This window comes from Chrysemys picta, chromosome 2 (assembly GCF_011386835.1).
Source record: "Chrysemys picta bellii isolate R12L10 chromosome 2, ASM1138683v2, whole genome shotgun sequence".
Lineage (NCBI taxonomy): Eukaryota > Metazoa > Chordata > Testudines > Emydidae > Chrysemys > Chrysemys picta.
Window position 1 is genome coordinate 138,770,677 of NC_088792.1, and position 23,819 is coordinate 138,794,495.

General features: G+C 43.1%; 1 protein-coding gene across 2 annotated transcripts; it reads right to left on the reverse strand.

Annotated features, from left to right (window-relative positions):
* Nucleotides 1–224: 224 nt before the first annotated feature.
* ZNF622 (zinc finger protein 622) lies at nt 225–18,037 on the reverse strand. 2 transcript variants are annotated; one of them, XM_005290205.4, is made up of 7 exons: nt 17,787–18,037; nt 12,943–13,557; nt 10,829–11,068; nt 9,769–9,931; nt 9,014–9,126; nt 2,909–3,052; nt 225–1,176 (listed from the first exon to the last, which is right to left on the reverse strand). In XM_005290205.4, the coding sequence occupies exons 2-7, from the start codon at nt 13,553–13,555 to the stop codon at nt 1,049–1,051; spliced, it is 1,401 nt and encodes a 466-aa protein (XP_005290262.2). In that variant the 5' UTR covers nt 13,556–13,557; nt 17,787–18,037; the 3' UTR covers nt 225–1,048. The 2 variants fall into 2 exon arrangements, with proteins under 2 accessions (XP_005290262.2, XP_005290261.2); XM_005290204.5 differs by having other exon boundaries at nt 17,418–17,904.
* Between the last annotated feature and the right edge of the window lie 5,782 nt (nt 18,038–23,819).

Consider the following 23,819-nt stretch of genomic DNA (forward strand, 5'->3'; position numbering starts at 1 on the left):
TATGCAACAGAGGGTTTCTTAGACAGCTGTGTCAGACAGACCCTAGTTTAGCATGCTGCATTTCTAGAGAAGATTGTGTGGTTGATGTGTTGTATAAAGAATGTAAAAATGCCTCTACACAAAAGTGCAATGGTGACCACCACCTTAACTTTTCAACTCTCATCAGTAATGAGTAAATTTAACAATTCATAATGGGAGTGGCGCTGGTAAAAATACCTTAAACGGATGCTTTAATTTTAATAAACTATTCAAAACATTACATTGAAGTTAAATCCAAACAGACACCTTGTGATATTTTTAGTAAATCCAACTGTCTCCTAGAAAATGAGCAGAGCATGGCACACTGAGTTTGACAGGATAGAAACTATTAACTGAAACTATGGTTTCAGAACAAAAAATAACCATTTCCTTTTAGGTCAAGTGTTACTTCAAACAACTAGCATGGAAAGTTCTACATAAACTGAACACAACTGAATAGATGCCCATCACTCGTCATGTGCTGGCAATGTGCTCATTTTGAAAAGCTCTCCTTAATTCACCCACTGAAGGATTTTAACACTCCTGTCTAAAGTGCCTCTTACAAGATTGTTTGATATAAAGAAAGTGTATAACTTTGGTAAAGTGCTCGCTCCTACTTCATACAAAAGAAAATCATCTACCCTAAGCCAGAAGGGCTGAAGCACAGGCCTATAATCTTCTCTTAGCCACCCCCCAGTTTTCTGTAATTCAATTACAACATCAAGTCAGCCGTTCAACCAAAACCTACTGCATAAAGATGGACACTAGTAGAATGCACATATCTACACCAGTGACTAATCTATACCACATACTTTATTTGGACACTTAAATTTGATAGGCCAACAGTTATTAGAATACAAGATCTCTTAACAAGACTTAGGCGGAGGGGGAATAGTAGCATCCAGACAGTCCTTGGCTAGGTACCAGGATCCATTTTAATGACATTCCCTCCCCACCCCACCCCTCAAAAAAGATACTAGCTATTAATTCTCCTCTCCTGGAACAAGCTCTGTAGAGCAGTTGTGGCAGCTCAGAATCTGACTTGCATCCGGAAATGCATCTGCTTTGTAGCATTGTTACTCATTCCCGTCTTCAGCATCCACTTAGACTTCATCCTCTGTAGATACTGCATGTCACGTTCACGTGCTAGGGCTGCTCCTTTTGTAAAGGAGAAAAGGGTGAAAAGTTAGTAGCTTACAAGACTGATTTAAAGTATAAGGCCTTGCCTCCAATTACACCAGTCTAGTTGTAGCAATATAGTTACCTATGTCTAAACTTCTGGGTAGACACTTATTCTGCAGTAAGAGTGGCTGTTTTCATTTTAGCTTTACCTTCTTCCCAAGCAATGTAAACTAAGCTGAAAAGAGGCCTCATGCTGGAATAAGAGTGTCCAACAGGTATAACCTGTATACCCATCACTTTAAATTCACACCTTCCCTTAATCATCTGTAACTTCCCCAGGAAAACCTAAGTGGTTTAATCCTGCAACGAGCTCTACATGTGGACAAGGGTTTGCTCGCTCTGAGCTCATGCGAGGATCAAGGTCTAAGTAATTATTGGGGGAGGTGGGGGGGGGGGGGGAAGAGTGTTTCTGAATGGCTACAGATCTGAAACAGACCTAAATTAATTGCGCGCACACACACACACTTCAAATTATTCAAACAAATCTTAATTAAAAAAAAAAATTAAAAAAAAAAAAGTTATTTGCAAATAACTTCTGCAAATAATTCTTCATCTAGAGATCATTCACTGCAAGTATCCAAAACCTGAATGGTTTTGGCTGGGACTGTCAAAGAACAGTTTATGCTGGGGTCATGTATTACCATATTAAATGGCAAGAACAGAAGATGCTAGCATTGACAACTGAAGGAAGGAGTGACACACAAATGGACAGGTAATTTTAATTACCGTCAGCCACCTCTGGCAAAGAAACTATTAACCTTAAAACTTGACACATTCAGGGTAACAGCCTTACTTTGTGGTCAATACAACATTTATGTTCCTATCTGAGTATCAAAATAATGTTTAGAATTCAATTCTAGATTAATCCTCTGAAGTATTCTGCAATACTTTACACTAACAGGCTTGGGCATAGCACTGTTCAGACAAAATATTTGAACTACACAGTTACAGTGCAATATATATAGCTGCAGTAGTGCAGGAGCGAAGAGAAGTATAATAGCACAAATAACTAAAAACAGGATTTGAATTTAGCAGGCAGGAACAGGCTATGCAACTTCTCGTTCTGAAAAGCCAGCCTCACCTTTATTTATTTTGTACATTAGCCTAGATTCATCCCTCAAAACTTCACATCACCCAACTATGATTGGAAAGTTTCAGGCTTGTACACAAATGCACTTTTGCTATAAGAAGCAGTGTGACTGCAATTAATTTGTGTATATGCAGGGGTTGCCTTCTCAAAAAGCAGGGCTGGAATGGCAAATTTCTACACTGTATTGTGCTTATGTGCCAGAAATGAAAAGGACACCCAAAAGTCAGATACTGTGCAGGAGACAAGGTCCAAGCTTTTACCACAGAGCAGTGATGCTCTTCTCCCTCTTCCCCTATCAGAAGTTTAGTTTCTCCTTGCAAAAGTGATATTGCTCTTTGCTAGGAAGTGAAGCACCAAATCTGACAGCACCTAGCAGTAGCTATATGGACAGAATTCAATCATGTAAATGCTAGTATAAGGAGACTGCTCTAGAGGGGTGCCTACACAGGGAACAGCAGCAAGTCTCAGAGCCTGGGATGACAGACTCAGGCTCATGTGCAGCACTAAAAATAGCAGAGTAGATGGTTGAGCTGGGCTGGAAGCCAGGCTCTGACACCCACCTCCCTCCAAGAATACAGGCTCAAAAGAGAGTTTAAAGAACTTAAGTTTGTCACCTACCTGTACTGCTTGTCCAGCCCAGAGCTTTGTACTGTTGCAACACCCTGCCCACTGCCTTCTTATTTTTAGCAACAGCCACTGCTCTTGACAAACCAAACCGCTGCTTGTAGTACCTCATCAAAGAACGGTGACCAACCCTGGCACCTGTTACACAAGAGAATATTTTACTGTTTAAGTCAAGCACAATGAAGCAGCTTTTGAAGCAAAGTAATCGTCCAAGTGCCTCTGGAAAGTAATCACATTGAGGAGTGCCTTTTAAAAGCGTCTGATGTTTTAGGGCTATGATAGAGTGTGACTAATGTAGCAGCTTCTATAGTACAACACATGTTGAAGAGAGGAAAGGCAGAAAAAGACCAGCAGCTCAACTAAAGGATGGCTAGGAATTATAAAAGCCTCCAAGAAGATTTAATTAAAGGCAGGAAATGGAGAGGATGACTGTTAGTTTTGTTGCAAGTATTTGGGCCAGATTTTTAATGCTAGAAGGAACCTTTATAATCAGCTAGTCTAAAGAACACAGGCCAAAGAATTTCACCTAGTAATTCCTGCACCAAGCCCAATAACTTCTGGTTGAACTAGAGCATCTCATGTAGAAAGCCATCCCATCTTGATTTAAGGGTCAGGAGGAGTCACTGTCCTAATGACAAAACAATACAAATTCACTAAGCTTCTCTACTCCTTGCGAAAAAATAGATGATCAATCTGAGCTATGCCGAGTCAGAAAAAAATGGGCCCAACATCAAGATTTACATAGCATGATAAGCACAGAGGATTTACATTTACATGGCACTGGGTTTTGTAACTGGTCAAATAATCAGGCAGCACGTTGACATCATTACACAATTCAGGAATACGGGAGAGATTTTCTAATTACAGTTTTACTGCCAAACCAGAACATGAAGATTGGTAGGGTAATTTTTGTTAGTTATAACAGTCCCTTCTTATTTCATGACATTTGATGAATAAAGCCTCTGCCTATCACTGGAATAAATCTTATTTCCCTTACCACCCATTTTTTTCTTTTTTTAAACAAACTGACAATTTGGCGGGTTATACTAAGTAGTGAAAACAGGAAAGGTAACCCCTGCATAAACAAACCACACTGGAATGGCTAACATTCCCTCACTCACTGGATAATAAAGAAAAAAGGGTAATGAAGGGACAGACTCTGCCGCCAAAATGCTTAATTCCACAAAGATGAGCACTTATGACAAGAGAACAAATGCTTGTTTTCCTGTTTGTCAACAGTGACGGTCAACCCCTAGTTGCTAACAATTATCTAATTTTAATGACAGCTTTTATATTTTCCTGAAGTGAAAGAGACTTGTGCTTATTGACATGGCAGACCAATGACATCAAGGAGGTGAACACTCACTTTACTTTGTGGTTACTAGCACTGAAACACTGATCAGGTAGGTCATCACGTTAGTTACAGCTACAGGGAAGGAAAACCCTAGACTGGATAGTGATGTGGTTTAGGTTAAATTTGAAATGATTAGTCTATCAAAATACACCTCTACTCCAATACAACGCGACCCGATACAGCATGAATTCGAATATAACGCGGTAAAGCAGTGCTCCGGGAGGGTGGGGCTGCGCACTCCGGCGGATCAAAGCAAGTTCGATATAACGCGGTTTCACCTAGAACACGGTAAGATTTTTTGGCTCCTGAGGACAGCGTTACATGGGGGTAGAGGTGTAATTTAAATTAAAAACAATATTCAAGCAGTACAAGTTTGCTGCTGAAGTTTTAAAGAAAGTCAAACCACTGAACTGGTGGCAGTCACTGGCTAAGCACCCGGAACTACCGAGTTTGTTAAAGACTAGGGCTGTTGATTAATTGCTGTTAACTCACGCGATTAACTCAAAAAAATTAATCACAGTTTTAATCGCACTGTTAAGAGATAGAATACCAAGTGAAATTTATTAAATATTTTTGGATTTTTTTTAACATTTTCAAATATATTGATTTCAATTACAACACAAAATATAAAGTGTATAGTGCCCACATTTTTATTACTAACATTTGCACTCTAAAAATGATAAAGCAGTATTTTTCAATTCACCTTATACAAGTACTGTAGTGCAATCTCTATCATGAAAATGCAACTTACAAATGCAGATTTTTGCTACATAACTGCACTCAAAAACAAAACAGTGTAAAACTTTAGAGCCTACAAGTCCACTTAGTCCTACTTCTTGTTCAGCCAATCACTAAGACAAACAAGTTTGTTTACATTTACGGGACATAATGCTTCCTCCTTATTATTTATGTCACCTGAAAGTGATAACAGGCGTTCGGATGGCACTTTTGCAGCTGGCATTGCAAGGTATTTACATGCCAGACATGCTAAACATTCTTATACCCCTTCATGCATCAGCCACCATTCCAGAGGACATGCTTCTATGCTGATGATGCTTGTTAAAAAAATGAGTTAATTAAATTTATGATTGAACTCTTTGGGGGAGAATTGTATGTTTCCTGCTCTGTTTTACCCGCATTCCACCATATATTTCGTGTTATAGCAGTCTCAAATGATGACCCAGCACATGTTTGTTTTAAGAACACTTTCACTGCAGATCTGATAAAACACAAAGAAGGTATCAATGTGAGATTTCTAAAGATAGCTACAGCACTCGACCCAAGGTTTAAGAATCTGAAGTGCCTTCCAAAATCTGAGAGGGACGAGGCGTGGAGCATGCTTTCAGAAGTCTTAAAAGAGCAACACTCCAATGCGGAAACTACAGAACCCGAACCACCGAAAAAGAAAATCAACCTTCTGCTTGGTGGCATCTGACTCAGATGATGAAAATGAATATGCGTCAGTCTGCTCTGCTTTGGATTGTTATCGAGCAGAACCCGTCATCAGCATGGACACATGTCCTCTTGAATTGTGGTTGAAGCATGAAGGGACATATGAACCTTTGGGGCATTTGGCATGTAAATATCTTGTGACGCTGGCTACAACAGTGCCATTAGAACGCCTGTTCTCACTTTCAGGTGACATTGTAAACAAGAAGCGGGCAGCATTATCTCCTGCAAATGTAAACAAACTTCTTTGTCTGAGTGATTGGCTGAACAAGAAGTAGGACGGAGTGGACTTGTAGGCTCTAAAGTTTTACAGGATTTTTTTCAACATAAAATTCTACATTTGTAAATTCAGCTCTCATGATAAAGAGATTGCACTACAATAGTTGCAATAGTGAAAATGAAAAATACTATTTCTTTTGTTTTATACGGTGCAAATATTTGTAATCAAAAATAAACTGAGCACTGTACACTTTGTATTCTGTGTTGTAATTGAAAATGTAGAAAACATACAAAAAATATTTAAATAAATGGTATTCTATTATTGATTAATCACATGATTAATCGCGATTAATTTTTTTAATCGCTTGACAGCCCCTATTAAAGGCCAAAACCAGTCCTGAGAGCTGTTGCCTCTTCTACAGGTGCAGAGAGAATATTTTCTTCATTTCATTTCAGTTTATTCGATTAGTTCAGTTCAATAACTAATTTATTCAAAGCTGAGAAACCAACTGGGAGGTGAAAAAGCAGGAAAGCTTGTTTTCCTCCTCCAATCTATAAATAAAAAGATGACAGGCTTAGCTAATAGTCCTAAAATCTTGTACGCCATGGTGACCAAAAACAATCATTTCAATTCACTAACTATTGAGAATACTTCCTTTCTTTAATAAATGAGAAAGTTTTAAATGCAAAACATGTTTTGATAAATGTACTGGGGAAATGTGTTTAAGGTCATTTTAAAAATGCTGGTTTTCCAGGTTTGGTGCATTTTAATTGAATTCCAACTTGCATCCAAATTGGCACAAATACCAAGTTAAAAAAAAAAAATCAATCTAGTAAGAAAAATGAATCATTCACCATTTTCAAACATAAAAATTAAGCAGCCAAATCAATGTGTATTAAGCAATATACTCATTTTAATAAGTGTACTGATACCGTGTATCCTCCTGGTTAGAACAAAAGTACAAAATTTAGCATGTTTTAATAAAAACATGTTTTAATAGTTATCAACGACTAAGAATCAACCTTTCCTTAGAAAAATAACTGAAGTGCACAAATGCATAATAAGATTAAGATCAATATTTTAATTCTACCTTGCCTGGAAGTGTATTTTTATCATTCCAGCCTCCCTAAGTGAACTTTCACATACTCCATTGTTCCACTCACATATCTTGCAAATGAATTACAAGCCAGGTATCTACAAGTCTGATGATTAGATTTGTTTAAAGAGTGTCCAGTCTTTAATATTGAAGTGGCAGTTTAGCAAATAAGCTAGATGACCTCATTTTACACCAACCAAATCTACTCTAGAAATACAAGTATTGCACAACAGACAGGAACACAGATGGCTGGAAAAATGAACTTTTGAGTGCTGCTGTATTAGCCTTTCCGTGCACTGAAATGGTGATGGATTAAAACACTTAGAGTAACATGCAATAAACACCTACAGAACCTTTGCAGAGAAAAGCTGTCTGATTAAATCTTTTTTTTTTTTAATTCTATGTGTAAAGCACCACAATGCCCCCTACTGGTTTCCAATCATTGATAAATTTAGAGATGAAAAGAGACCTTGTGTATCACTAGACCAGCTACAATTTAGTGAGAAAAATCAGTTTTTCTATTTATATGCCAGTATTTTCTAATGTTTTTCACCCACAAAACTAAAGGGGACCAGAACTAAAAACCAAAGCATTTGTACTTTTTTTTTTTGCTTCTTCACAATTAAAAAAAAAAAAAAAAGGCAGATCAAGAAGTGTCAGGTCTGGTATATGTTTGACATTACACTGAAAGAATGGGATTGTCACAAAAGTCTTTATAGACCTGCAGCATATAAAAAGTGAAACTGACTATGCGAGAGAAACTATGAAACTGGAAGGAGGAAGATTTTCAGAGGAATAAAAGGGAGTTTGGCACTCATCTCCCACTGAAAGTCTCCCCCAGACTGCGGTGTTTAAAAAAAAAAAAAAAAAAAAAAACCACCAGAAGAGAAAGCTTCTCCTCTAATCTTTCAGTTCTAGCCAGTTTAGGCTTAGTTGCTCCTGGTGACAATAGTATGTGTTATTTTTAAGATGGGGCCCTTCAGCTCAGTTGCTTAATAGGACAGGTCTCTTTTTGTTAAAGATTTAACATCCAACCCTTCCATAGGAAGGCTGAGAAAGCTCCTACTTTGGTTCACTGGTCCTTCAAGGAGTCCTTCAGCAAAAATAGAACACAAAATGCAATATTCCTGATATTTTTGAAGTTTTAAAAAACAAAGCCCCCCTTACTGCACCACAGCTGCTTTCCATGCCATCTTTATCCACCATAAGTTGTAATAAATCATAAAGAACCAAAAAACAGTACAAAAGCAAGGGTTCCTCCACCGCAGATCACCTTTAAAGAGACATCAATTTATTCACTATCTGCATTTTCTTTAAAACCTACTACCTTTTCAAGTAATACACACAAGACTATTGTAACTAAAATTGGAGGAAAGATCTGTTTTCCCATTTTCACGGTGCATTTGACGGCACTTTACAGGATCATGAGGATGTGTTGATATTAAGCATATGCAAGGGATCTCAGCGTGTGGAACTATACACCAGAGCATCAGACTTAGTGTAGAAATTAATACACAAAGAACAATATGTGTTTGCTTAAGGAAATTAATATCTGAGTAAGAGGTTGTCAAAATTAGTTACCTATGACCAGGTTACACTGCACAGAACTACACTGGAAGAACTTACTCTCCATAAGATGTATTGCAATGAAGTACATATTACATTCTTGCATGCATGAAGTAAGTCAAGGGTAAATAAGAGGAAGTGATGACACACACACACACAAAAAGGAGGATGACAAGACTAAAATCTTATAAATTTCAATCTGAGCTAACTGAATAAGAATATTTTTAAATGGAAACAGGTGTTCAATTTGAAAACTGGAACAACAGAATTTGAGATCAAAGCAGATGGCAAACCGTCTGCTTCATGACACAAATGGGAATTTCACATGACAATCTCTGTCTTTGTTGGCAATAATTTAAACTACAGCAAAGCCAAGAAGATAGGTACTTTTGATACAGTATTTATTATACGTGCCTGAAGGGAGGATCAATTCCATACTTTCGTCATCATATTCTAAATTCTTCCCTGCTGGGAGCTCTCCAGACATCACCACATCCTCCCCTTCCCCGTGATCAGGGTAACTGCTCCTGTGGAACAACAGCAGCAGTTGCTAAATTTCACACCCAAACTCCTTCCCAGACCCCGCACCCTGTCCTGCATCCCAATCCCCTACCCCAGCACCAAACTCCTTCCCAGAGCCCAGACCCTCACCTGCACCCGCCCAGAGCTCCCTCCTGCACCCAAACTCCCTCCCAGACTCCACACTCCCTCCATTAATATAGTAGAAATGTGCAGCCTGTGATGACTTACCAAAATTCGTGGCATGGCCCCCCTGCAAAAATTATTGCCCACACCGGTATGGATGGACAACAGCATCCTAATAGGTCTAACATTTCATTTTAAATAAATAAACTAAATAAATAAAACCACACCCCCAACAACAGCACATACCATTATGCACTTGCATACTTGGAAGAGTTGTTTAATATATTATTAGTATTAAAGTGAATGCTTAAGGGGTTATTTTTTTCTGAAGTGCACAGTAGCTTTGTTCCCAGGACAGCTTCTGACTGATGAATTGATTTTTCAAGAACTGCTAGGACCTTAAGTGTAAACATTAAAAAATAGATCTAGTTTCTAGAAGGTCAACAATGGAAAAGTGGGTTTCAAGTTTCAACACCTCTCTCGGCTTTCAATTTTGTGGCAAGGAAGAAAAAAAATTTCCCTACCTAAAATCATAGAAGTCTGCAAATTCCAAGGCAGCATCCCCATCTGTGAAGAGCTTGCAGTGGCTTTTATCATTCATATGACCCTGCACTGCTTCTGTTGAGTAGAAGGATTTCCCCTTCTCATTGCACCACAGGCAGATTTTCCCAACACCAACTTTTTCTCCTGGGCAGGGGGAAGGAGGAAAAAAAAAAGTATAATTTTGAGTTTACATTCAATTCAATGATCAATTTTGGCATCCCTGAAGTGGTTATCTCCACTTGCAGATGGGAGACCTGAGTCACAGCCAAGGTAAGTGACTTTCTCCAGAGTAGAGTCACTGCCAGAAACTGAATTAGGGCCCTGGTCCCCCTGGACTTTAACCACTCTGCCTCCTCATAGAAGAAGTTGTGTTTAAAGAATAATTCAAATGACAGAACAGAGGGCATCACACACGAGGCAAAAACTCTGTGAGATGCTATAAAAAAAAGGTTTTATTTTGTGCATTTTTTTGCTCATTCCAAGGAGTCAGTTCCTGTGAGAAGAGCTTTAGTGAGGATAGATAAATTTAATATGAATCAAGTTTGAATATAGCAAACATTCCATTTGTGGTGGAGCTGCTTTCTTAGAACTGTAATAGTAGTTTGGCAAATATTTGCATCATCATTCACTAGGAGAGCTACGAGTCCATGTAATAGGCACACCCCATGTAAATATTTTAGAACTTGAGGTTTTTTGCATAAACCTCATGCTGTTTAAACCAATACTATTAGGATCAGGTTAAGACCTCATATCGGGGCAGACTATCCAAAAGCTGTCCAGTGCAGGGTTCTTATACTTTCCCCTGAAGCATCTGGTACTGGTCACTGTCAGAGACAGTACATTGAACTAAACAGACCTGAGGCCTGATAGAATATGGTTATTCCTAGATCTACTGGAAGTAAGTCATACATTTGACTGAATGAAAGTCATGAATACCACATGACACTGAAGTCATAGCTCAAATCTTAGAGACTTTTATTGCAACAAAACAGGGTATTTAACTTTGTTGGGGGCAGGGGGGTGAAGAAGAATCACACTTACCCAAGTACTCAATCAGTCCCCTGAGATCCACAAGGTATTCTATATCTGGAATAAAGAAACTGTGGGCTTTTGTCATGTGGGCCACATTTTTCATGAGAGAGCTCGAATGGTGAGGACAAAACAAGCAGTCTGTGAGTGGTACTGCACCAGCGGCAATCTGTTTCTCATCTTCACCCACTGCACCTTCCATCTGCTCATCTTCAGACTCTCCAACTTCATCAGAATCTGCATCCTCCCAGCCTTTCAGTACAAGTTAAAACATGAGGTTTATTTACATCATCGTTTTTTCAAGCAAATAAGCGTAAACTGTATGCTCTAGTACAGAATATGTTTAAACACCATAATAATTATAAACAGATATAAAATGCTGTGTTCTAATTACTATACAGACATTTAAAGCAATCAAGTGGTGAGCTCATACCACAGTCAATAAAACTAACTTACAAAGAAATGATGGAAGCTTAAGGCAAAAGTCAAAACTGCTCATGAAAGGGTCACCAGATCTAAGACTTTAGTTACAATCTTCTCTAGTATGAAAATCCTATTACTGTTTAGGAGGAACATTACTATTGTACCATGTAACATTAAAACAAAGCATAACTGGTAAAAAGCCACCCAATTCTGTCATAAACATGAGGATTTTGATTTCCTGTAGTGACTTAGCAGCCTGAGCAGAAAGTTATAAAATCAAATATACTCTTTTCATATATACATCTTTACGACAAAAGAAACATTTTAAGTTATCTATAAGCAGCGTTCTTAAAGTAACTGGAGCTATGCAATTGCTTTCATGTCACTTGTACTGCTTCCAGTCATGGTTTTTTCTCCTCTGATACTCATGCAAGATCCCACACATTGCTCTGTCAATATACTTCAAATTTCACTGGGGAGGGTAAGAGAGTATGTATCGGGGGGAAGGGGCATCAAGATAATTTCCCGGGACACTTCAATCTAGGGTGACCAGATGTCCCGATTTTATAGGGACAGTCCCGATTTTTGGGTCTTTTTCTTATACAGGCTCCTATTACCCGCCACTCCCTGTCCTGATTTTTCACACTTGCTGTCTGGTCACCCTACTTCAATCTTCTGTAAATGCCAAAAAGTGCCAACTGAGAAGACTGTTTGTGATGTCCATTAGGAACTAGAAGACAGTAAACTCATTTTCACATAGGCCGCTAAAGAATTCTCAGATGGTAACTATTAATTACCAACCTAGGTGGGATTCAAACCAGTGACCTGATAATGTTACTATCGGATATTGGTTTCTAGCTTTAAAAGCCTCAAACTGACAATCCTTTGACCTTTGTTTGCAGTATTGCTGTAGCTGCGTTGGTCCCAGGATAATCAGAGAGAGACTATTCCTTTCTTACTCTCTCTAATCCTTTCACGGTACATACTGAACAAACAGCACCCGTAGAAAAAAAAGTCCTGATCAAAAAGTTAAAGGTAAAATGAACGCTCAGAAACCTCCTGAGACACAGTGTTACAACTTAAATATATCTTAATGCAAAATAGTTTCATATTGGTTTCTTCTTTATATATATCTTCCAAAACAGAGTATAGAAACGGGTTTACTGTACAACAGTTGATGACGTGTCTAACATCTAACACATGGGGAACTGATCCCCACTGACATCAATGAAATTACTTCAGCATAAATCTGCTGTAACAGAGTGGAGCATCAGGCTAAGAAGTGCAGGTCCCTTCACTGCTTTTGATGGACATAACAGAAGCACTAGTTATGAGAGAAAACACATGACCTGTAGTCTTAGTAACTAGAAAACTTTTCAGTTCATCTTTAAAAAGAAAAAGAAAAAAAAAGTTATGGCCACTAAACCACTGGCCACTAAACCTTGCTAGACTTGAATCTTTCTTCCCTCTTTATGGCAAATATTTTTTGGTGGGACCCTCTTCTATGTGAGCTTTCATTAGAAAAAAAGCCTCCCCCCACGGAATTGTTAAGCGTTTTTTTTTTTTAATAAAATTTCTCCAGGCAGGACAACAAAAAACCACCAAAATAAAACAAACCCAACAAGACGGGGCTTCTACCCAAAACCAACCACTAAGTCTGCTTACCCAGAGCCACCATTTTACCACCTTGCTGGTTTTCTTACCTTCTTCCATATCCTCATCTTCCTCCTCATCCTCTGCATCCTGTTTTGCCAGCTTCCTTGCCTGCTGTTCAAACCACTGTAGCCTTGGAGTTTTTTCCAATTGCTCTCTGCTCTGTGACAAATTACCTCCAGCAGAAGGTGGAGAGCTGCTTGTATCAGCTGGGAGCAATGGTATCTTCTTTGGAGACAAGGATGGCTGGGCCCTGATGGCTTGCTGAATAGCTGTATTCATTTCATCTTTGTTTAGACTCTCCTGGGCCAGCCCCTTTTCCAGGTTCTTCTCATTTAAGGTTTCTACCTTCTTGCTGACAGCCTGGACAGCCTTTTTTTCAAGTTCTAGGTGCTTCTTGGACTTCAAATGATTCTCATAGGCATTGAAAGTGGAGAACCTCTTGCTGCAAACTGTGCAGTAGGTGGCAGTGACTTTGTTCTGTTCCTCTGTCACCGCTCTCTGAGCTAGGACTCTCTCTTGGAAATTCTCGGCAGTGACAGGTGGCATGTCAGCAACTTTCCGTTTTAGATTATATCTATGCCAGTCGGTTTTGTAGTGGGCACGCTGGACGTCAGCATCCTTAAAAGCCACACGGCAAGTAATGCAGGTATAAGACGCCATTACTGGGAAGCAAAGAAAGGCAGCATATCAAAAGAAAGTGATCAAAATATGGTGGGGGGAGGAGGAGACATGAAAAACAAGCCAGTGGCAGGTCCTTGCCTGTCTGAGCAATTGCACATTTGATGCAATTCTGTTGCAGGTGCATTAGTAAAGTTTATGAAATGCTGATAATGTGTTAGACATTGCAAGGAATGAAACGAAGATAAAAAGTTAGTCACAGCTATCAAAGATGTATTACTATTCATTATTTGTATTATCGTAGCACCTAGGAGCCCTCATCATGGAGGACAAGGCCCCCCTAGGCCAAGTACACATACACAAAGCAAAAGGATGGCCCCAAAGAGACTTATTTATAACTCTCTCCACTTTTCACCAAAGAGCAAACTCCTGAAGTCTCTAGTCAGTAGGATGCAAGCCTTAGGTCTTTTAAAAAGGGACATGATCATTTTAAAGAAAAAAATACTTCTGTTTGATTTTTTAAAGCCTTCTATTGTCACAAGAAATTACTAAGATAATACGATGTGAAAGAGATAGAGAAAGCTTTCAGTTGGTTTTCAGCATTTTGCGTATAATGACACTTTTTACCCTCTAGTATCAGTCGTTTTCCCCTTTCATATGTGAGTGTCTCCCACATAGCAACAGGGGAGAGTTAAATAGGAAAATGGGACTATAAAACAACCAAAACTGGCAGAGAGAATGAAGGACCATATTTTATTGTATGTTTGTAAAGCACCCAGCATAATGAGGCCCTCTGCTTGATTGGAGATTGCTGGGTAGAGTAACACAAATACATAGCAACAATGGCTAAAGTTATCATTAACTCTTCTTTAAATTGAGTAGATGTAATGTTGATGGAGTCACTTTAAAACCATAAAAAGAACAGGAGTACTTGTGGCACCTTAGAGACTAACAAATTTATTAGAGCATAAGCTTTCGTGGGCTACAGCCCACTTCGCCGAAGAAGTGGGCTGTAGCCCACGAAAGCTTATGCTCTAATAAATTTGTTAGTCTCTAAGGTGCCACAAGTACTCCTGTTCTTTTTGCGGATACAGACTAACACGGCTGCTACTCTGAAACCTTTAAAACCATAATGGATCGTAAGCTCTCTAGGGCAGGGACTGTCTTTTTGTTCTGTGTCTGTACAGCACTTAGAACAATGGGGTCCTGGTCCAGGACTGCTAGATGCTATTGCTAGGGCAGTTAGATGCTACGGTGGTAAACAACAACAAAACGGACACAAGGAGACGGTCACAAATTGAGATCAAACCCACTATGCCTGTTTACAGATATATGACTAATCTAAAGAAAGCACGATTCAACCCATGGGAAGAAGCCTGTAATATGGAGGGGAAAACATCAAATCCTGAACTGCATACAAAAACTGCAATCCCCCTAAGCAGGGCCAACAGGCAGAATTCGACATTAAAAAACTCCCCCACAAACACTAGAATGAGCCTGTACAGCACTGAAAGGTATAGATTTTAATCAGAGCACAGGTACATTACAGAACTGACATTTCCTGTTAGAAACCAGCATTTGCTTTTGCTGTATTTCTTATCTGTAAATGCAGAGTAAAAAACATGTACACAAGAGAAAACATGAAAAATGGTCATTTATAAGCAGTACAAAATAAACCAGTAAATTATTATACATAAGAATAATTTAATTTAGAAGAGAAAAAGTCACTCATTCTTCACTATGAAATGTCAATGTTCACTCAAATAGTTATGTTTTGTTTCAGTCAGGATCAATTTCACTCCCTGCTTTCTAATTCAAGTATACACCACCTAACCCAAAGGTGGGCCACATCCGGCCCGCGGGACCATCCTGCCTGGCCCTTGAGCTCCCGGCAAGGGAGGCTAGCCCCCAGCCCCTGCCCTGCTGGTCTCCCTCCCCCGCAGCCTCAGCTCGCCACGCTGCCAGCGCTCTGGGTGACGGGATTGCGAGCTCCTGCCGGGCAGTGTGGCTGCGAGAGCCGCTGGCCTGTCCCGGTGCTCTTGACTGTGTGGCAGTGCAGCTGGCTCCGGCCAGGTGGTGCGGCCGCCAGTCCTGGTTCTCCGAGCGGCATAATAAGGGGCAGGGAGTCCTGGGGGCAGTCAGGGGACAGGGAGTGATTGGATAGGCATGGGAGTCCTGGGGGGCCTGTCAAGGGGCAGGGGTTTGGATAGGGGTCAGGGCAGTCAGGGAACCGGGGGGGTTGGATGGGGGCGGGGGCGATCAGGGGACAAGGAACAGGGGGGGTTGGATGGGTCAGGTGTTCTGGGAGGGCGGGAAGTCGGAGGGGGCAGGGGCCAGGCTGTTTGGGGAGGCAGAGCCTTCCCTACCCGGCTTTCCATACAGTTTCGGAACCCCAATGTGGGCCTCAGGCCAAAAAGTTTGCCCATCCCTGACCTAACCGCTGTAAATTGATATGAGAACCTGTTTCCAATCAGCAGTATTTTGTCCTTGAAAGGAAAAAATGATAACACTACAAGCCATCTAAGAAGCACCTACTACTGTATAATTTAGACAGGTTCTTTTAAAATGATATTTTAGGTATTTGCTAACTCACCAAAGGAATAATTCACTCTGTTCCAAGGTATAAAATAGAAGAGACTAACTATGGGATCACATGCTGTTATGTCAGCACTTCTATTATACACACTTACTTTCATCCATAATTTTAACCTTTTTTAAAAAAAACAACACCTCAATTTTCTGTCTCTCGCATGTCTGCATGTATATGTTGAGGGGGCAAAATGTAAATGTAGCTGAATTTTTGGAGTCCAAGAAAAGAATTGTTTCATCTATTTTTTTGGAAGAGTTAACTTGTTTGCTGTGGGTCCTCTACTGCACCTGATTTCTGCTACTTTAACATGAAACCAAATCAATAGACTAGTGAACATAAGCACAACCATACTGGGTCAGACCAATGGTCCATCTAGCCCAGTATCCTGTCTTCCAACAGTGGCCAATGCCAGGTGCTTCAGAGGGAATCATCAAGTGATCCATCTCATATCACCCATTCCCAGCTTCTGGCAGACAGAGGCTAGTAACACTTCAGAGCATGGTTGTGCATCTCTGCCCATCCTGGCTAATAGCCATTGGTAGACCAGTCCTCCATAAACTTATCTAGTTCTTTTTTAACCCTGTCTTGGCCTTCACAACATCCTCTGGCAAAGAGTTACACAGGTTGACTGTGCATTGTGTGAAGAAATACTTCTTTTTGTTCGTTTTAAACCTGCTACCTATTAATTTTATTTGGTGACCCTCACCCAGTTCTTGTGTTGTGAGAAGGAGTAAATAACACTTCCTTATTTACTTTTTCCACACCAGTCATGATTTTATAGATCTCAATCATATCCACCCTTAGTCCTTTCTTTTCCAAGCGGAGACGTTCCAGTCTTATTAATCTCTCTTCATACGGAAGCTGTTCCATACCCCTAATCGTTTTTGTTGCCCTTTTCTGAACCTTTTCCAATTCCAGCATAGTGTTAGAATGACAACTGCTAAACAGAAGTTAGTAGAATATAAGAGCTTCTATTATGTAAGTTAGGAACTATAAAACCTAGATAAAAATGGCTTAACAAATACATCAATTTCTGCCTTCACTTTGCATTTCCTTTTTGGTGGTTTTAAATCAGATAAGCCCAAAGTTAACTTTTAAACACCGTGAGTTGAGTTTAACATCAAAAGAAATTCAGCTACAGATAAAATATACAGCGAGTGTATAAGACTTCCTAGGCCTAGAATGAGAGGAATGCGATATAAAACAGCAGAAAGAGCATTAAAACAGGGTTGGTAGGATTAATTTCATGACTGTCTGGCTAATCAACTCATCAAAGCTAATTTACTCCAACAACTCTTGCCCTCGGTGCCCTACCTCCATGCCTGTCACACCTAACAGAGCCCGGGCATGGAGCAATCCAGTCTGAACTCCTGGGTTTAGAGTCAGCTTCATTTTCTGCCATTAAGGTGCGGCTGCTAACAGCAATCCGGGTGCTGGGCACTTGACAATTGGGCGCATCACAGCACCAGAGCTGCCTCTGCGGGGGGAGGCGAGGGCCCCACGCACCCCTGGGACAGCCACAGGCAAAGCTGTCCTAACTGCGTAGCTCCCTGGCGGCGGGATTGAAGGGCGGGGCCTCCCCCGGCGGAGCTCCCCACAGGCCCAGGCCGCTCGCGGGCAGCTGAGCAGGGAAAGGGCCGGGGGTGATTCCAACCCCGCCCCCCGGGAGTGTCGGGCACCTACCTGCGGGGCGCGCGACTCCTGGCCTGGCTGGAACGCGGGGATAATGAGGCTGGAACGCTCGGCTCGCGGAGATTCCAAAGTGGGACGGCCACAATTACTCCAGCCGCAGAGACCGCCCCGCCCCCGTGACGCGCGCCAGCCGGGGCAGCCGGGAGCCGCCTCTAGCTCCTCTGACGGAGACCACCGCCCCCTGCCGGCCCGGCGTGCCCCACGGAGCGTCCCGCCGCGCCGCTGCTCCCTTGGCGGCCCCCTGCCGGCTGCTCAGCGCCAGCCCAGTGCCCAGCAAAGCGCCGCGGGGTGCCCCGCCCCCCCCGGCCTGGTCCCTCAGCGGCGCAGTCTGATGCACCCCAGGGCAAGAGCCGCATCCTGCAGCTTCGTACAATGGGGGGAATCGCGGCCGCTCGTGTCACTGGGAGGAAGGGCGCGCGGAGCGGGTTCAGTGCTGGGGGCCCGGCCCAGGCAGGACTCGTGAAGTCAGTTCCCTTCTGCCCCACCAGCTACAACAACCTTTTCTTTTCGCCCTGGAGCCCGCTGGCCCAGCCCGTTACTAGGAAACGCCTTTGGACCGGGTGTGATGATTTTGAAAGAGCCCTCGCAATACAGCCCCTCGCGTTGCAGGCTGATGGTCTAAAAAGGGGGAAACACGGGGTGGGGGGAAGGGGGAGAAGAGCCCCCACACAGCCCCAAACAACAGTCATTTCAGGTCATCACGTTGCTGAAAGAAGCCCAAGGGGCACAACCCCGTTTTTAAAAAGCATTTTCTGGTCACCTTTAATACATCTACTGGGGGGGGGGGAGGAAATGCCATGGAATTATTTGGTAAATATAGAGCAGGTGGGAATGGACACGATTTTTGCAAACGATATCTATATATATAGAGAGAGAGAAAGTCAACATTCTTCAAAATTCAAGTTTCTTTTTTTTTTTTATCAGCTCTAGCTAAATAGCCCTGCACTGCTCTGTCTTGTAAAAGGCAATGCGCATGCAAATGAGAGTGAGATAGATACAGGAATTTCCTGCCATATCCTGGGGAGTCTTCATTGGATTAAGTTTAAGTATCTTTGGGGTCCATTGTATTAAATTAATGTGTACTATTATATAATTTGTATTATTGTCAGGAGTGTATGTAATCTATCAGCAGGGGAGATGTGACAGATGTGAGACCTGGGGGTTCAAAAGACATACTTAACAATGACAGGTTTCAGAGTAACAGCCGTGTTAGTCTGTATCCGCAAAAAGAAGAACAGGAGTACTTGTGCTTATGCTCTAATAAATTTGTTAGTCTCCAAGGTGCCACAAGTCCTCCTGTTCTTCTTTATACTTAACAATGTGGCCCATCAACAACTGTCAGTAGCAAAAATCCTCAACTGCCAGAGATGGGACACTAGATGGGGAGGACTTTGAGTTGCTATAGAGAATTATTTTCCAGGCATCTGCCTGGTGGGTCTTGCCCACATGCTCAGGGTCTAACTGATCGCCATATTTGGGGTCAGGAAGGAATTTCCCCCCAGGTCAGATTGGCAGAGACCCGGGTGGGGAGGGGGATTCACCTTCCTCTGCAGCTTGGGGCACGGGTCACTTGCAGATTTTAACTAGTGTAAATGGTGAATTCTCTGTAACTTGAAATCTTTGAACCATGATTTGAGGATTTCAGTAACTCAGCCAGAGGTTTGGGGTCTGTTACAGGAGCGGATGGGTGAGGTTCTGTGACCTGCAATATGCTGGAGGTCAGACTAAATAATCACGATGGTCTCTTCTGACCTTAAAATCTAGGACTCTATTTGCCAGACAAGAATGGACTTTTGGAACAAAGGGTTAAGTGGTTTTCCTGGGGAATATCCTCCATCCAGTTATGCAAAAACGACACCATATGGGTGCTGATCACTTGCTACATAAGGCCAAGATCAAAGGCCCAACCTGCATAAAGGAAAGAGTGAATTTTTCACGGGTGTTCAGAATCTGAGACAGTTAGGAACTTGTAACCACGGAAAAACCCAGTTGTGAGTTTTAAAGGACTGACACCTACCAGAGCTTGACAGTGGAGCTGGCATGGGTGTAGCGTCTTCTATTTTTTAATATGTTTATTCTGTAAATCTTTAATCATAAGAATAAATGTGGTAACTTATAACTGTGGGCAATTACACTGTTCAAAGCCTCTGGAAAGAAAGCAAAGAGTAGGCACTGGTCTTTTAGGCAGTCTGGCTTGCTGAGGATATCACAGTGTAGGCTGGGAATTGTGCAGGCTGGAAAAATCAAGTCAGTAGGGAGAGAGACATGGGTCTCTCTACCCAAGAAAGATGACAGCTGAGGAGCCAGGAGTCTAGACTGGGTGTCCTTGCTGGATCACAGAAGGGGAATATAGCTGAAGTTGCCCTGAACTGTGACAAAGAGCACAACTATTGAAGCTGAGGATGAGGTAGTTGTGACCAGCAGTAAATGTTTGTTTAAATCAGTATGGGGCAAGCCATCTTAGGCTGCCTCATGAACTATATTGCATGCAACCACTGTTACACAGACGTCAGTCAAAGTCTGCTGCGAGGATATCACTTAGAGAAAAATATAACTGGGACGAAAGCAGAATTGGGAAATAGTAGAAAAGAATGATGTAAATAAAATAGCTAATATTAAATTTTTGTTAATTTATTTTTCTTTTTGAGCTACATTTCAATACTGGATGGCATTTTGTATGTCAGTAGTGTCTCTAAGGTTCACTGGAAATGAAGAAATTGAGAAAGGGCGTGTGTGGTGTGGGAAAGGCATGGAATTTAGGCATTAATCATATTTGAGATGAGATAGCAAAGTGAAACTCTCTGGCCTTGTCTACATTACAAACTTTGGCTGATGCAAACATTGGCATCAACAGGGCCGGCTTTAGGCCGATTCCACCGATTCCCCTGAATTGGGCCCCGCCCCTAAGAGGGCCCCTTGCAGATCGGGCAGTGTCCCTGCCTGAAGCAAAGCTCTGTGGCTCTCCCAGAAGCAGCAGCTGTTGCTGCTAGGCAGCGAGAGACGCTGGCCGGCAGGGGCCTGAGGCAGAGGCAGCAGCAGCTGTTGCAGGTCAGAAGGGGGGATCGGAGGAGAAGGCACATGTGCTTTGCAGCCTTCCCCTCCCCTCCCCCCAGCACTCACCTGGAGGAGACACCGAGGGGGCTTCCGGTCCGGTGGGAGACAGGAATCTCTGCAGTGGACCTCACTCACCTTAGCAGCTGCTGGGGCTTCGGTCGGTGAGAGTTTGACCCCGTGATTCCCCCTAGGTGTGTAATATTGGGTTGGTTTTGTGGTTTTCGGTGGTGTTGCTGTTTGAGGGTGAGTTGTGCCTGCCTGCGTCTGTTTCAAAACTAAACTCGGGATCATGTAACTCAGGAAGAAAGCCCCGAGCCAGTACTTAGTGCTGTGAATTCCAGGTGAGAGAGAGAGAGACAGGGAGGTTTGGAGGAGGAAATCAAATACATCAGGAGGGGAGAATGCGAAAGGTCTGCAACACGGCAGGCTGAGACTTTTATCTCTCCCTTCTCCCCCCGAGAGAGGGGAAACTGAGGCACGGAGTGATCTGATTCCCCTCCCCAAATTATTTTGCAAAGGAGGGGGACGGGGGGCTCCTATCCAAACCAGTTCCCTTCCCATCAACTCTGCTTCCCCTGCTGCAAGACTGCTGTAGGGGCTGAATATTTCCATTAAACTCTGGCTCCTTCATTTGCCCTACAACAATAAAATAGACTGGCTTGGGGGGGAGGAATATCCCCCCCCCCCCAAGCTGTGTGGACATTAAGGTTTTTTTTGGGGGGGGGGCACGATAACATTCCAGATCGATCAAACGCCCAGCTCAGCTTTCTAGCCATCCAGCAGCTCTAGGGTAGGGAAGGAAGGGGTTCTTGGTGCAGAGTGGTCACAAAACAGGGGTGAATTTAGCAGGGGGGGGGGTCCGGTTGAAATCCCACCTGATGCAGCCACACAGAATCTCTGGCGGCGCTAGGAGAGGCCAGGAGTGGAAGCACGTGGCCCGGGGGTGGGGGGACATTTGCCCTCAGTCCTGGGCTCTGGGATGGACTAGACTGGGTGGGTGGTGGGTTCAGTCTAGTCTTCCAGCCTATTGCTCTCGCTGGGGTTTGTGGTTTTCATCTGGCTCTACCGAAAAGATCAAACAAGCCCAGTAGAAAAGGGGGGTGAGAGAGGTGGGAAGGGGTTTGTAAGGGGTTAAAGTGACCCATCAACGAAAGAGTAAAACCAGAGTTTGACTGGGTTTCCCCCCAGCCACCACTCCTGCAAACACTGGGCAAGGGGCAGCCCCATCCCCCACCGAGGCTATGGTGAGGGGCAGCAGGGGAGGAAGGAAGCCACATGTGATGGCAGTCCCCTCCCCCCAGCACCCACCACCCCTTCTCCGGCCCCCAAACTCTGTCCCAGAGCCTGCACCCACGGAGAGGCAGCCGCGTGCTCTGCAAATCAGAGACCGTTTCAATGTAGTGCCAGGGGGAAGCAATGCTCAGTCTGTCCTGAAATCCTGTGTGGGATGAGTCACAAAGCTGGGAACCCGCTGCAGGGAGCTTTCCTGAGCCGAGTTACTGAGCTGCTCCTTCTGGCTAGAGGAGATGGGGCTTCGCACAGACAGGGCCCTGGACTCTTCACAAGGCTGGGAGAGCAGCTCTGGGGGGGGAAGGTGTCCTGGGGGAAGGCAGCGATTTAATGGTACACCATTAAATTTGAGATGCTCTCTCAAAGGGGGTGGCGTTCCCCAAGCCAGGGGCTTTCTTCCAGAAAGGTCACCGCTCAGGGAAGGAAATGGCAGGAACAAAGGGAACCATTAGTCTCCTCTCCGGCCGCTAATGAGCTGTCGTCCCAGCCCTGATGGAATTAATGGTCTCTGTTATCTCCGCTCTGCAGCCTGGTGCCTGCTTTGTGATGCCAACCTGCCAAGAGAGAGAAAGATCAGAAAGGAAACAATGCCTAAGTCTTGTATAACAGGCTGTCACTGTCTGCAAAGTTTTAGCCGCTGCCCTGGGGAGCTAATCGGGGTGGGCGGGGGAAGAGGAGGTTCACCATTAGGTTTAGAGAGTTTGGCAGCCAGGTGCAATTCTAATCAGTTGAGGATATCATACAGGCCCAGAGGAGGTGTCAGCAGAGTACTTCTGTTCTGCACAGCTGGGGGACAGGACGAGTCTGCTGGGAATGGGCAGTTTTACGCCACCACAACCGTGCCCACATGTCCATGCTGCTTACCAAGCTTTGGGTCCAGAGATCTACTCGCCCAGAACAGGTAGCCCTGCCTGTGACCTTGTCGCAAGGGATGCAGGATTGGGAGTCCAGGAATGGAGGTTGTTCATAACTCTGAAATGTTCATAACTCGGAACAAAACATTATGGCTGTTCTTTCAAAAGTTCACAAAGGAACATGGTCGTCATACAGCTTTGAAATTTTACTATGCAGAAAAAAAATGCCGCTTTCCCTTTATTTATTTATTTATTTGTAGTAGTCTACGTTTAACACAATACTGTACGGTTCTGTAGTTGATTTTGTGCATGTGTGTGTCTCTGCTGCTGTCCGATTGCTTTCGGTTCCAAATGAGGTGTGCGGTGGACAGGTCAGTTCATAACTCTGGTGTTCGTAACTCTGAGGTTCTACTGTCGCTAGTATTGGATGGGAGAGCGCCAAGGAAAGCCCAGGGTGCCGCCAGAAGTGGTGGTGGTGAGTCAATAGGTGGCGCTCTTCCCTCTGGGTCAGCACTGAGCCAGTGCCGATGGGACGCTTTGGGGAATCTAGGTGCAACTTCAGAATTCTGGCTGATCTTCATGAAATTGTTGTGTAAGGGAGTTCGCTGGTGTACGTGGGCTCCACCCTCATCTCTCCCAGAGCAGAGACAATGGAGAGTCGTTAACCTGAATGGCTCCCATTCATATGGGAGCACCCTGAAATGAGGAGGGTCAGTTTTCTCTAACTTCTGTGCAGGGGGCTGGGGTGTAGGGCACCAGAGACAGGGTGAGGAGGGGGCTCCCAGGAAAAACAAAGGATGCGGGGGCCGACCAAGGGCAAAGGAAA